Source organism: Arthrobotrys flagrans (assembly GCF_004000055.1).
Source record: "Arthrobotrys flagrans strain CBS H-5679 chromosome Unknown unitig_0, whole genome shotgun sequence".
Taxonomy (NCBI): Eukaryota; Fungi; Ascomycota; class Orbiliomycetes; order Orbiliales; family Orbiliaceae; genus Arthrobotrys; species Arthrobotrys flagrans.
Window position 1 is genome coordinate 5,799,789 of NW_027137550.1, and position 12,159 is coordinate 5,811,947.

The 12,159-nt window shown below is 46.5% G+C and overlaps 5 protein-coding genes across 5 annotated transcripts; 3 read left to right on the top strand and 2 right to left on the bottom strand.

Moving 5' to 3' along the window:
• Nucleotides 1-70: 70 nt before the first annotated feature.
• Nucleotides 71-3,668, bottom strand: DFL_004707 (uncharacterized protein; the record flags this gene model as incomplete). Its single annotated transcript, XM_067633847.1, has 4 exons — nt 71-2,587; nt 2,659-2,900; nt 3,080-3,272; nt 3,360-3,668. The coding sequence occupies 4 exons, from the start codon at nt 3,666-3,668 to the stop codon at nt 71-73; spliced, it is 3,261 nt and encodes a 1,086-aa protein (XP_067491975.1).
• A 1,357-nt stretch (nt 3,669-5,025) lies between these two features.
• Nucleotides 5,026-6,629, bottom strand: DFL_004708 (uncharacterized protein; the record flags this gene model as incomplete). The annotated part of the gene is made up of 2 exons (XM_067633848.1): nt 5,026-6,079; nt 6,136-6,629. The coding sequence occupies 2 exons, from the start codon at nt 6,627-6,629 to the stop codon at nt 5,026-5,028; spliced, it is 1,548 nt and encodes a 515-aa protein (XP_067491976.1).
• A 900-nt stretch (nt 6,630-7,529) lies between these two features.
• Nucleotides 7,530-8,312, top strand: DFL_004709 (uncharacterized protein; the record flags this gene model as incomplete). Its single annotated transcript, XM_067633849.1, has 3 exons — nt 7,530-7,572; nt 7,683-8,005; nt 8,091-8,312. 3 exons carry the CDS (start codon nt 7,530-7,532, stop codon nt 8,310-8,312), a joined length of 588 nt encoding a protein of 195 aa, XP_067491977.1.
• Nucleotides 8,313-9,382: 1,070 nt separating this feature from the next.
• Nucleotides 9,383-10,714, top strand: DFL_004710 (uncharacterized protein; the record flags this gene model as incomplete). The annotated part of the gene is made up of 4 exons (XM_067633851.1): nt 9,383-9,449; nt 9,561-9,769; nt 9,939-10,089; nt 10,158-10,714. 4 exons carry the CDS (start codon nt 9,383-9,385, stop codon nt 10,712-10,714), a joined length of 984 nt encoding a protein of 327 aa, XP_067491978.1.
• An 880-nt stretch (nt 10,715-11,594) lies between these two features.
• DFL_004711 (uncharacterized protein) lies at nt 11,595-11,918 on the top strand (the record flags this gene model as incomplete). Its single annotated transcript, XM_067633852.1, has 1 exon — nt 11,595-11,918. One exon carries the CDS (start codon nt 11,595-11,597, stop codon nt 11,916-11,918), a length of 324 nt encoding a protein of 107 aa, XP_067491979.1.
• Nucleotides 11,919-12,159: the final 241 nt, after the last annotated feature.

A 12,159-nucleotide genomic window follows, 5' to 3' on the forward strand; every position in this document is an offset into this window, starting at 1 on the left:
ACAAAACCTTTGAAATACTCAAATGCTATGAAGAACCTGTCTCGTAAACCAACCCACCCCTAGGAACATCTCACTCGACGTCTACCATATCCACTTTTTCCCATGTCGTGTCTAAGTTTTCGATCTGCTTTTTGCTCCAAACAGTATGCGGGTGGTTTTCCCCAAGCAGTCTTGTTTGTCCTTCCAAAGCTACTTCATGCAGCTTCCTTGCTTCTTCCGTGTGTCCGTCCTCGGATAGCACAAGCCCCAAATCGTTCATTGCCCAAAGCGTATCCGGATGATCTAATCCGAGTACCTTCTTCCTCCCTTCGAGACATATGCGATGATAGTAAGCACTTCTTTCGAGTTCCATTTTGTCTCTGTAACACCGACCAATGTCGGCGATTGCCCATAGAACATGAGGATGCTCCTCTCCTAGCGATACCTTCTGATAATCTATAGCTTCTCTGTGACATTCGAGTGATTTGTCGGTAGACCCTTGCTTGCGGTATGCCCGTGCGAGAGTATTCAATGTCCAGGCGAGTTGTAAATGGTTATTCGGTTCGAGCTCTTTGAGAACTTCAAATGCTTTGAGGTGCATCTTGACCGCATCGTCGTATCTTTTCAAGTGTCGGTATACCCTTCCGAGCTCATTTATCGTCCACACCGTCTCCAAGTGCTTAGAACCCCAGGTTTTCTCCTGTATCTTTAATGCCTTTTCGTGCGTCGCAGCGGAAAGTTCGACCCTGTGCTGTTGGTCGTAGATTATACCAAGACTATTCAACAGCCAGACAGTAGAAATATGTTCTTCTCCGTACTTATCCTGTCTCTTCCGAAGTGCCTCCTGCATCCACCTCTCGCCTTCGTCGAGTCTTTGACGAATCGTGTATTCTCGGGATAAATCTCTAATAACCATAAGCTTTTCGAAATATGTAATCCGAGATTTTCCAGACATAAGATCTTTCGAGTTTACTTCAGTTGAATCGATGTCAACCAATACTCGTCCTACATCTTGTATCCAATCAAGACGTTCTTGCTTTGTTTTATCGCTAGCGGAATTCATTCCGACGTCCCATTCGTGTAACTGTTTCTGCATTTTTATAAGATGTTGTAATGGAAATCCCGAGGATTCTCTAAATAGTTGACTTGCAATCCAAGTCATGCGTCTTGACTGTTTTGAAAGATAAATATGCATCTTAACTGATAATTTTTCGTCGTATGTCGAACGAATAATATGAGACCCCCAGAATTTAGATGCATATTCTTGCAGAGAGGGAATTTCTGTTTCCTTCGTCAATATCTTACGCCATTTATCATCCGGGTTTGAATCAAGGAGATAGTTTAGGCAGATCTTAGCAACTTCCATATGGGCATCGACTTCTAGGAAAGGAAACCCTGTCTCATTAATCGCTAGATGTGTGGCCTTGCTGGCGTCCAAGAAAAACTCCCGGACGGATAAGTGAACAAATCTGATCACATCCGTTCCTGGCTGTTGCTCAATGAGCGGACTGCAAGTGTCTAAGATTGTTGACTGAAACATCTTAACTGGTTGTAGGCCCCTTTCGTATGTATTGAGCATGCACACCAATTCGGTCCATCGAAGAGGGCGGGAAGCCGCGCACATCAGCATTACAACTTTTCTCGCCATATTGCGCATTTTCTCGTTTGAATTAGGTCCGGCAATGAGGCGCATCATGATTTGGTCGTAGAATTCGTCTAGCTTCTCAGGCGTTGAAGATACTATTTCGAGTGCATCTTCGACGCTGAGAGCTCTTCTCAATGAATCCATCATAAGTTTTGCCCATAAGAACATTCCGTTTGCTTTCTGCGATATTTGATTAAAAACTTCTGGTGGGAAATCCATGGCTGGATCTCTCGCCTTGATATAATCTAACCGGGTTTGGATGAATCTATTGACGTCTTCGCTAGTGTTCAACCCATCAAGTTTGATAATAGGGTAGTCCATCATATTGTTGCTGGTCATTTCGAAGATCTCCCGACTCAGTAAGACGGTTTGAATGTTCGGAATCGCTTTGGTAAGTTTCACTAATGTTGCAATTGTGACGTCGGGTTCGGATACTTCGTCGAGACCGTCGACAACGATATAAAGGCTACCAAACTCCTGAGCTATAGCTCCGATGAGGGCTTCTGGGCCATCTGCAGTAGAGAGCGACGACCTGCCTGCAGCACAGGACTTCTCATAACACTCGGTAACGCATGTTGGTAGTTGTTTGAACTGGGGTAGGATTTGCTTGATAAGTCCGCAGAGAACTACCGCTGTAACTTGGGACTGGTCGGTCGATTTCGAACAATAGAAATATGCGGTACAGGATGGTATCTGGTTCGGTCGAGCTAGAATTTTGGGGTATTGACATTGTAGGTTCTCGATGATTGTGGTGCTAAGAACTGTTTTCCCGGACCCAGGGCACCCTACAACCCTCAAAAGACGATCTTCCGAGGACGCAAGCCAGTCCTGATAAATCTGGTGCTTAATGAGCCATTGTCCCGACGATTTGACACGGCGCTGGGATTCTCGAGCAAAGTCCACACCTGGGTCACTATTGGACACCCAGTTCATGACATTTTTTCGATGGTCAGCTGCTGCGTTCTGAATATGACAAAGTCAGCAATTGTCTCCAAAACTTAAATGTAGTTCTAGTCGCAATCGAAGGTACTTACCGCACCAGATTGGTTGACCATTATATTCCCCACCGTCATGCTGTATTGTTGAAGAGTAACGTTTCGTTCAGTCTGGAGCTCAGCTACTCCTCTCGCCACTTGTTCAATTTGTTTCATATATGTTGTATTTTGAATACCAATTCTACCTTTAAGAATTGCTTTATTTCTTTGAAAGCTCTCAATTGTATTTCCGAAGTCTCCTTGGAATGATTTCCAAAGGGTTCGAGCGAAGAGCAGAGATCCTAGATTTATAGCGAAATAATCAATACTAGTACTTTGAAGTTTCGTTGATATCTACGGAGGCTGGTGTATCACATCCGTGAAATCGTTTGATCCATGGTCATGATATCATATCCGATCGACTGAGCCACGGAGCTCGATCCCGTGAACCAATGGGAGAATACCGACAGGGGCCCCTCACCTCGCTTTCTGAACACCTTTTTCGCCTTGTGAAGGAAGACGAAGATGTCGTAGTACACATTGGCCAGGATTTCTTGCACGGGAATAGACTCCCTAAGGATATTCTCATATTCCCGAAAAATTTCAAGGTCATCACCTAACTTCTGGAGCATCCTCACGAGATTCTCAAAGTAGTGAATGTGATATGAGGCAAGCTACAAGGTTGCACCCGGAGTTAGCTTAGAGCTCCCCAATTGCCCCGAATCAATAGACGCCACAATTCCAGATCAGGGAATTCTCACATTTAAGAGAACTTTTATACTCCCCCATACCAGCGCAGCTGGGAAAGGATTGGCTTGCACAAATGTATCCACCGAATCACTATGCCTTTGTAAAAATGAAACAAGTGGCTCAATACATGTGGCGATTCTGAGTGTCTTGCTGAGTTTTTTGTGTTTGGTTTGTAACATTATCACTTCACGTTCAAGGTCCTCCGCTGTCGTTGCCGTACGTCGGTAATTTCTCCGTTCTTCGTCACTAAGCGATGCCTCATATCGAAAAAAGGCCCGACCCATAGGGTCGTTAACAGGTGGTCCCTGGCTAACGGTCATATTTCCCCCTTGGCCGAAGACTGAGTCCGGAATATTCAATTTTTGTTTAAAAATGTCGTCGTCCAAGAAGTCGGTTTAACGTGGAAAATAATAAATGGTCCGCAGCTGAACGAGCTCGTGAGAAAACCAGAGGATCCGACCAGAAATATAGGCCTATGGCCCCCTGATCCTTACGACCAAGGTCTACATGTTTCGTTTAAAGACGAATTGTTTGGGCCGTAGACGTAGACCCGAATATGCAAGGAAAGCTCCGCCATTTGTCAACCAAGCCACTGACAACAAACCAGCTGCATGGTGATAGGCGAAAGTCACAGGAAGGCTCCCACCAGGCCGATTTTGCGTCCACCTTCGCCTGGAAAGTAAAGCTGATGGGTCCAGCCAGCTAGCAAGTGTACAATTTTGCCGGTCATTTGCAGCTATTTTATTTAAATTCGATACTTTCCCTCATGCTAGTTGCAATGCTGCCCGTCGTCCTCCAGTTACGTGACACAACACCCGACCCTGTTGCATTTTTGGTGGTCAATGAATTCAAGGACCCGCCTCTTCAAAACTTCGCCCAGCGGCCCTCATATGGTCGATGCTGCTGAATGAAATCCGAATGATATACCGTAGCTAAAGAAAGGGAAGGGGTGCCTGGTAAGGATTTACCTGAGTATACAATGGGGATCCTCTCAGAAATTCGAAACGAAAAAAAGCTATTCTATCGATTGTTAATACGATATTCAAGTGTCCTAGGACGTTCGTTCATGATTAATATATTCCCGTCGCAATCGAGCAATTGATCATGAGTTGGCCGTGCTGGGGCTGCTCTAGCACCGAGACTAGATCATGAGTTTGTTTTGCACCGCATTGTGGATCCAAAATCTCAGTTCTCTTCCGGTTTTTTTTACCCGTCGCCTCTATCGTGCACACGGGGCTAAGTAAATAAGAGGCTTAGTGTATAAAATATAATCATGAGTTGATCGATCTCGAGGAGTTTTGATTAGAAAATCTTGGGAATAAATCGGGGGTCGCCTTTACCGGTCTCGAGAGACTCCGGATCCTCCAGCTATTGTCATGAAATATCCTCTACTGACAATCAAGCACCGTGACGGGAGTGATTTTTAACCTACCTCACACCCTAGTACACGCTTTAGCACGATGTGACCTGATCGTCCCAGCTACATGGCCTCGAAGTCCTACGAGATGATTCGAGGTCTAGGCGTAGACGCGCTAGCTGCCTAGCATCCCACTTGCACACCACATGCACCCAAAATAATTCAACCCAAACAGCAAGGCTAATTCCATTCCACCAACTAAAACACCCGTACACGTACCTAAAGATCAAAATCCATAAAGTCCACAGAAAGAATGACTCCTAAAATGCGATATGCGTATCATCATTATACGCAATAAACCCGTTATCATTAACCACATGCCTCTGCACCGTCCTCAGCCACCTCCTCCTCCTCCACTCCCCAGTCCCTCTATACCCTTCCTCCCCGGTCAAAATATCATAAACCCACCTCTCCTCCGCAACCTCCACCTCCACCCCTTCCAAATACCTTTCCTCCACCCAATCTTTACTCGCCAAATCCAACATCCACTTCTCATCCATCCAATGCCATCCCTTCGGTGGTACTACATCTTCCAAAAACCTCGTTCCCTTTGGTTTCTCACCCGCCAGTCTTGCGGCTGATAACTTTTCGTAGGGGAGAGGGGAAAACATCCATGCTTCCCATTCACCGTTTGAATCCTTTCTTTGTAGTTCGAAGATTTCGACTTCGCGTTCGTCGGGTTTGGTGTCTAGGATTATGTCCCTTGCTACCCATTGTTTGAAGGCTTTTCTTGCTCGCTTTTCGCTGGGGATTACATGTTGCTGATGGGCATCCTGGATTGGTTGCTGCATGCTGGGGTGGCAGAGTATGGTTATCCCCCAGCCTGCAACCAACATTACCGGCTGCCAGGGAACATGTCTAGCTCCTATAAATAATGCAAAAGTAACGAATGACAGCACAAGAAACACCCCGGAACTCAACGTCTCCGACGAGAAATTCGTTGGTGGGCCCAGGATTTGAATTACTTGATCATGAGCGGACGAGAAGTCTTCCATGGTGTTTTGTAAATCACGTAGATTACGGAAGAAATCTTTGGAGAATTCGGAGACGGCTTTAACTTCTGGTGGGATGGCGCTTGGAGGGCCTCGAGATGGGTATGGATCCGTTGGGAGACGGGAGGGAGCCGGTGGGTGACGGGAGATGTAGGCCGGGACCATGACGAAGAGGAGGATGGCGGCTAGTGGGACGCTGGCGATGAGGTAGGGGTCTAGACAGATGAAGGAGTATAGGGCTAGGGCGGAGAGGGTGTGGGTTGGTTTCCGCCAGGTAATGAGGCGGATCAGACGATGTTGGAGGACGAAGACGACGCCGATTCTAGTTCTACAGTTAGATGACAGATACCCATATAGAGCGATATAGTAGAGAAATACCTCTGGTTAAACCGCCTGAAGTTCCCAGACATCACCGTAACACTGAACTGCGGTCTCTCCGTATCCTTCCTCTTATCGCTCCCCGCCGAGGAGTAATGCTCCACGGCATCCGTCGGTAATATCCCTCCTATCATCTTTGCGAATAATTTATCCTGTAACCCACTCGCAAAGCCACTGATGGACTTGAAATCGCGATAATCCGGGTAAGCGATGATATTCTCCGTAGGACTTGCGGCAAATGTTGTAGGCCTCCCTTCCTCGTCTTTGTTCTTAAGGTCCTCGCGAGCTTCTTTTAAACTTTCTTTGCTCCGTTGGTAATGTTTGGCTATTTTGGTCGCAAAGTGACGGCGCCGGCCGCCCGATGATGAACCGGTTCCTTGAATGTCATCCGGGTGGAGGAAGCTTCTGCTGGAGACGTCGGAGTCTGGGAAACTATTATTGTCGTCGTCTTCGGCATCTGAGTACATGCTGCTGGTGTCTGATGCCCGTCGCATCGTGGAGAACGAATGAACGAACGGGAGGCGCTCTGCAGCTGGCTTGTGAAAGGTGGGATACAAAGGAGGAAGTCAGGCGACAAGGGACATCGGATGTTCACCGGGCATCCAATGAAAATGAAGTGTGGAGAAGAGGATATCAGATGGAGGTTCTGGTGAGTGTGAGCATGGTTAGTGTTTCCGGCACGTGAAGGCGACTTCCACCACAACCACGACTTACCCTGTATCTGTGTATTTTATATACGTAAAATATGAGCACCGGAAACTCTTTTAAATTATAAAATTACCTTCTTCCCGACAAAACCCCAGATCTAACCTTCAAATGTCATCTTTCTCTACTGGAAAGTATCTACAGATCTGTACAGAGTATATCTGCGACTGGTGCAATGAGATGATGTAACGAGTCAAACGGTGGATCCGAACAGGCAGGTTCGCCGAAGCAGGCAGGCTGTCGCTGCCAAGACGCACAAGGCCAGTTTCGAGCTTGGCTCTCCTGCTCTCCTACGGCGTCGTATAGACCTGTCAGGGCTTGTCTGTGGCCGTCGAGACAATTGGATGCCTAGCAATGTATTAGAAAAGGGACCTGCTGCTGTGACCCCCGGTACGAGTAGTAACACTTGGTAGCTGGTAGTCCATAGAACTGTCGTCAATTTAAAAGAAAAATTCGGGATGCCGGCAGGGCCTATTTCTTATTCTTTTCCTTCACAGTTGTCGTCTTTTCTCTCTTTTCTTTCTTGACTGTCGACTCGGAACTGGCGGTTGAACGATTATATTGGATTGGTGATATCGTATCCTATCCTCTCACCCAATTACAACCTCGCCGCACCAGCCCCTCAATCGCTCACCATCACCCCCACCGGAGACACTTCACAGAGACAGTAAACGACAATCACCGCCAAAATGTTGGGCGCATCATCGTTCTGGACGTATCTCATCGTCTGCCGTATGTACCAGCAATCATTCCATACTTTCGCGACATCTATCGCGTGTATATGCATATACACGCCAAAATATTATCGTATTACGCAATGCTAACGAACAGTCGATATCCAGCGACGTCCTTCCTCCTGGGCATCCTCTTCACCAACTGGTCCTATGACTTCCCGTTACTTTGGACCTCTACTCCGCTTACTCCGACCATGATCTCCAATATCGAAGCCCATTACAACATGCTATTCGATTCGCCTCCGCTTATCGGCCGCGTTTTGCATGCTATCATCTTGGTCGCCCTTGCCGCGTTTATCGTCAAGCTTTACAAGCCCAGCGAAAGTAATGCCTTGTTCGATGGTGCTAGCTTGGTGTTATTTATGATTGCCGTGATTGTGTACGGAAGCAATACGCTTAAGGGAATGCAGATTATCAAAAGCGGAGATTACGTAAGTTTTATTAATATTTTCGTCCTTTTTTTCTTTTCTTTCCAAGCTAGTGATATCTGGCCGTATGCTGATTTTTCAATTTCAGGGTGACGAGATTCCGCAAGTTCAATCCCTACAGGTGGTCGCAGCCTCGAATACAATCATGGCCTTAGTGCTCATCGGAGTTCTGCTGCTACAGGCCGGCCAGTGGTATGCGGAAAAGAAGGAGAAGGAAGAACTAGACAAGATCCTCAAGGATGGGCTCAATAACGCTGACTCGCCGACGGTTGCAAAGAAGGAAACCAAGGAGAAGAAAAAGAAGATATAAAGTCGAACTACTTCTGCTCTAGCTGGGTTTGTGTGGTGACTTACAATGTGGGGACTATTCGTTCGTTTGGATGATACTTCGAGACTGGCACTAACAAGGACTCGAAAAAAAGCCATTCCTATTTTTTGTTCTATGGATCGGTTGAGCGTAACTTCTTGTAATCCGAACCAAACTATGATATGATGTGTCTTGATATTTAATTAACCGCTGAGGATACGAATTAGAATTAATTCTAGAAGCTAGCTGTGGCTTGAATATTCAAAGCTGTTTCAGAGGCTGAGTTGAAACAAGCCTCAGCATAATATAATATCCCCATGGATTCCAGGAAGGCCGAAGGGGAAAAAAAAAGTGACAGCTCCTTCCCTTCTGACAGTTGGGGAAAGAAGAATAATGCCCTATTCCGGTAGCATAATTGCATGTAATAACTGCACGGCGCCAGATGCAGGGCAGCTGCGAGTGAGTGAGAGTGTCATAGCTAGTCTGGTTTCATCGCCGCAGCCTAAACACTTTGCTTTGAAGCTGCGGTCCCGCGGACGGCCATGGCTTTTATAACTTATAAAGGAATGCAGTCGATTCGGCCTCCCTTTTAAAGACCCGTTAGGACCTTTTATCACGACACTGCCTTTTAGACCTCTCGGGAGTGTACCAGCATATCACATCCTCTCACTTCTTCTCACTCAATCCCTTTCATTTCCCCCGTACAACTATAATATTGTATGGTAGAGTATTGTATATTGCATATTCCCCAGCTGCCTTTCTGGCTTCCCCCAATTTGGCCCAGTCACGCGGGCTGTACGTTCCTTCCAGGCTGGTCGCTTGGTCCACGCAAAGTCGCCACACAGCTCCCAGAGAGTCCTTCTGATCCGCCGCGGGACCCAAACCTAACCTCAACCTCACCTCAAAACCTCGACCGCTTTTGTTAGCGGCAGGAGCACCTTCGAATTATCTATTCCCCCGAAGATAAAGGCACCTCCTCGACTTCGTCTTTATCTTCTCTTCCTCCCCCTCGACAGAAGGGAAGGCCTGAAAGCCACGAGATGGCTTTCTTTACGAATACTCTGACAGCAAGGATGCTGGCAACAAGAGACGACCCGAAAGACCATGATGAAGGAGAGTGTGAGCTCCTTGGCTCCTTTGGTATGCTTGCATCCAACAGCATCTCCCCAGAATCCTTCCAGGAAATACCTACCTAGGTATCTTTCGAAAAAGATAAAAAATATAGTAGCTTACATTCATCTTTTTGATCAGCTCTCTTCGTCCAGGCCGCCCTCGGCTTCCTAGCTCTCTCCTCCCTCGTCTACAAACGATGGCGCGAACGACCCCAACGTCCCGTCAAGATCTGGTTCTTCGACGTCTCAAAACAAGTCGTCGGTTCTATCCTCGTACACATTGCCAACCTCGTTCTCGCTTTACTATCATCTGGGAAATTCGATACAACACCGCATCCGGCACAGTCGGTACGGAGAGACGATGATTACCACCCGAATCCTTGCAGTTTCTATCTGCTGAATCTGGCGATCGATGTATGTTTTTTTCTTGGTTAACATTCCGACGACCTTAAATTCGGAAGTATCGGTGGTTTTAGGAGAAGTGTTGGATGTTAACAGCTAGGTTTTTGTGATATAGACGACAGTCGGAATCGCAATTCTGATATACGCCCTCCGAGCGATTACATATCTCTGCGAACTACTCCCGCCAGACAATCCATTCAGCTACGGCATCACCTCCGGCGACTATGGAAGCCCTCCAAAGGCTTCCAGCTGGATCAAACAATCCGGTATGTCCCCTTATCTACCCCACTAAATACCGTATCGTATCAAAAATTCTAACAAAAATCATAAAAAGTATTATACTTCGCCGGTCTCATGTTCATGAAACTCATCGTCGCAATCCTCTTCGCAATCTTCCCCATCGTCCTCGGAAAATTCGGCGACTTCCTCCTCGGCTGGACCGAAGGAAATCGAAAAGTCCAAATCGCATTCGTCATGTTCATTTTCCCCTTAATAATGAACGCAGTACAATACTACATCATCGACATCTTCATCAAAAAGCAAGAAACAAAAGCACCACATCTAGACGACGAAGAAAGGGTACCGATCGCAAGAAGTGATAACGATGACGACGATGACGATGAATTGGAAATTCCACATGATTCGAATATACCACAGGTTCAGCCTAGCAGTGGAGCTGGTACAGCGGGGAAAAGGGATAAGAGACAGAAAGGTCAATCGCGGACACGGAGTTTCGAAGATAGTTCCTACGTATACTCCACGGACGAAGACGATGAGCATGCGATTATCGCACAGAAGCAGAAACGGGGGCATTCGAAGAAAGGATCGACGTCGACACGGATAGAAGAATATGATCCGGATTTCGATGGGGATAATACGGCTAGGAGGTAGCCATAACATAGGTGACTATGCTGTGGAAATCGTGCAGAGAAGAGTCCTGAGTATAAATCTGCTCGGAGTAATTATATGGGTTAATCATATGGTATGGTATTGTATCAGCTGGAGTATATACAGATCTTTGCATTGCGAATATTTCTTTTTCTTTTTTCTTACTCTGGGACGGGAGCAATTGTGTATGCACGTGTGTGCCCATATTCTGTTTTTATTCTTGCATGGTTCATTCTTTTGAAAGATATGAAAACGAGGTCGACGATGTACCATGCTTTTTTATTTCTTGAAGATGGTTGATATTTTGGCGCAGATGAGACGTTATTATTTACGATACAGATATAATGAATACTTGCATACATGGTCGACTTGGACTTGTTTGTTCCAGAACTTTGATATAGCTCCGGTTAGTCTCGTACCCAGGCTCCAAAGTCAACCTCCAGGTTTATCTCCAGCAATCCCTTCCCCCCTCCCAGGCTTCCCATCGAACTACTAGACCTCTTGAAATCCTCGGTCTCCATCGTTTTGACCCTACAGCTCCGGACCAGTCTCCCTCAGCCCGGCTCTCAAAATCCAACATCCAACCAGCACGCTCCGCACACAGGTACTGATAGATCTATAGGCTCGGTCTCGTAACCAGCTGTGGACTTCATTTAAATATTTCTAGACCAACACTTCCAGTACTATCAAGATGACCTCGATTATGTGACTCGCTATCGAACTACGCACTCGTATCCCCTCCTTCCTCACAGAGAACAGATAATCTGCACTTTATGGGGAGCGATAATCTGCACCAGCGAGCAGTTTAGAAGTAACAAATGTATACCAGTAACTGTAGATGGAACCGAGCCTACTCCTCCCCGTAGACCTTTACAGATCCTATATGGAAGCCTTCGTTTCGTCGCCCCCGCGGAAGAAGGAGGCAAGTGGGAGTATCGGTGTGGTTACTGCTATCCCAAGGGGACAAACTTATCAAGGCGGATATTTCGGGATCGCCGCTGTTGGAGGAGAAAGGTCGTTCGTTGGGTGCAATGGGAGAACGGATGTGATGATGGTGATGATGATGCGTTACGACTGGAGGTGGTTTTTGGAGGAGAGCTTGATAAACGCTGGGACTTGCTTGGGGTTAAAATTTTGTGGAAATAACGGTAGTACGAAATCTATGGCAGCAGGCAAGGGTGGTGGAGTCATCAATGGCGACTCTTAAGCATGGGTGGTGCATCGAAGGACTCAATGATTGTTTGGATCATGGTGAATCGTGAATCCAGACGGGCACCCGAGTAGTTTGCAATCTTTCTTTTTTGATAAAATTTCATCTCAATTGCTTTGATATGCACTTGAAAAAATCTTTTCCAGAAATTCGACTTTTGATTTCCCTGCCGCCAAAAAGAACCCCGGTAACGCCGTTCCTATACATCGATATCTTACACCGCTAGTTCCCCTCCCTC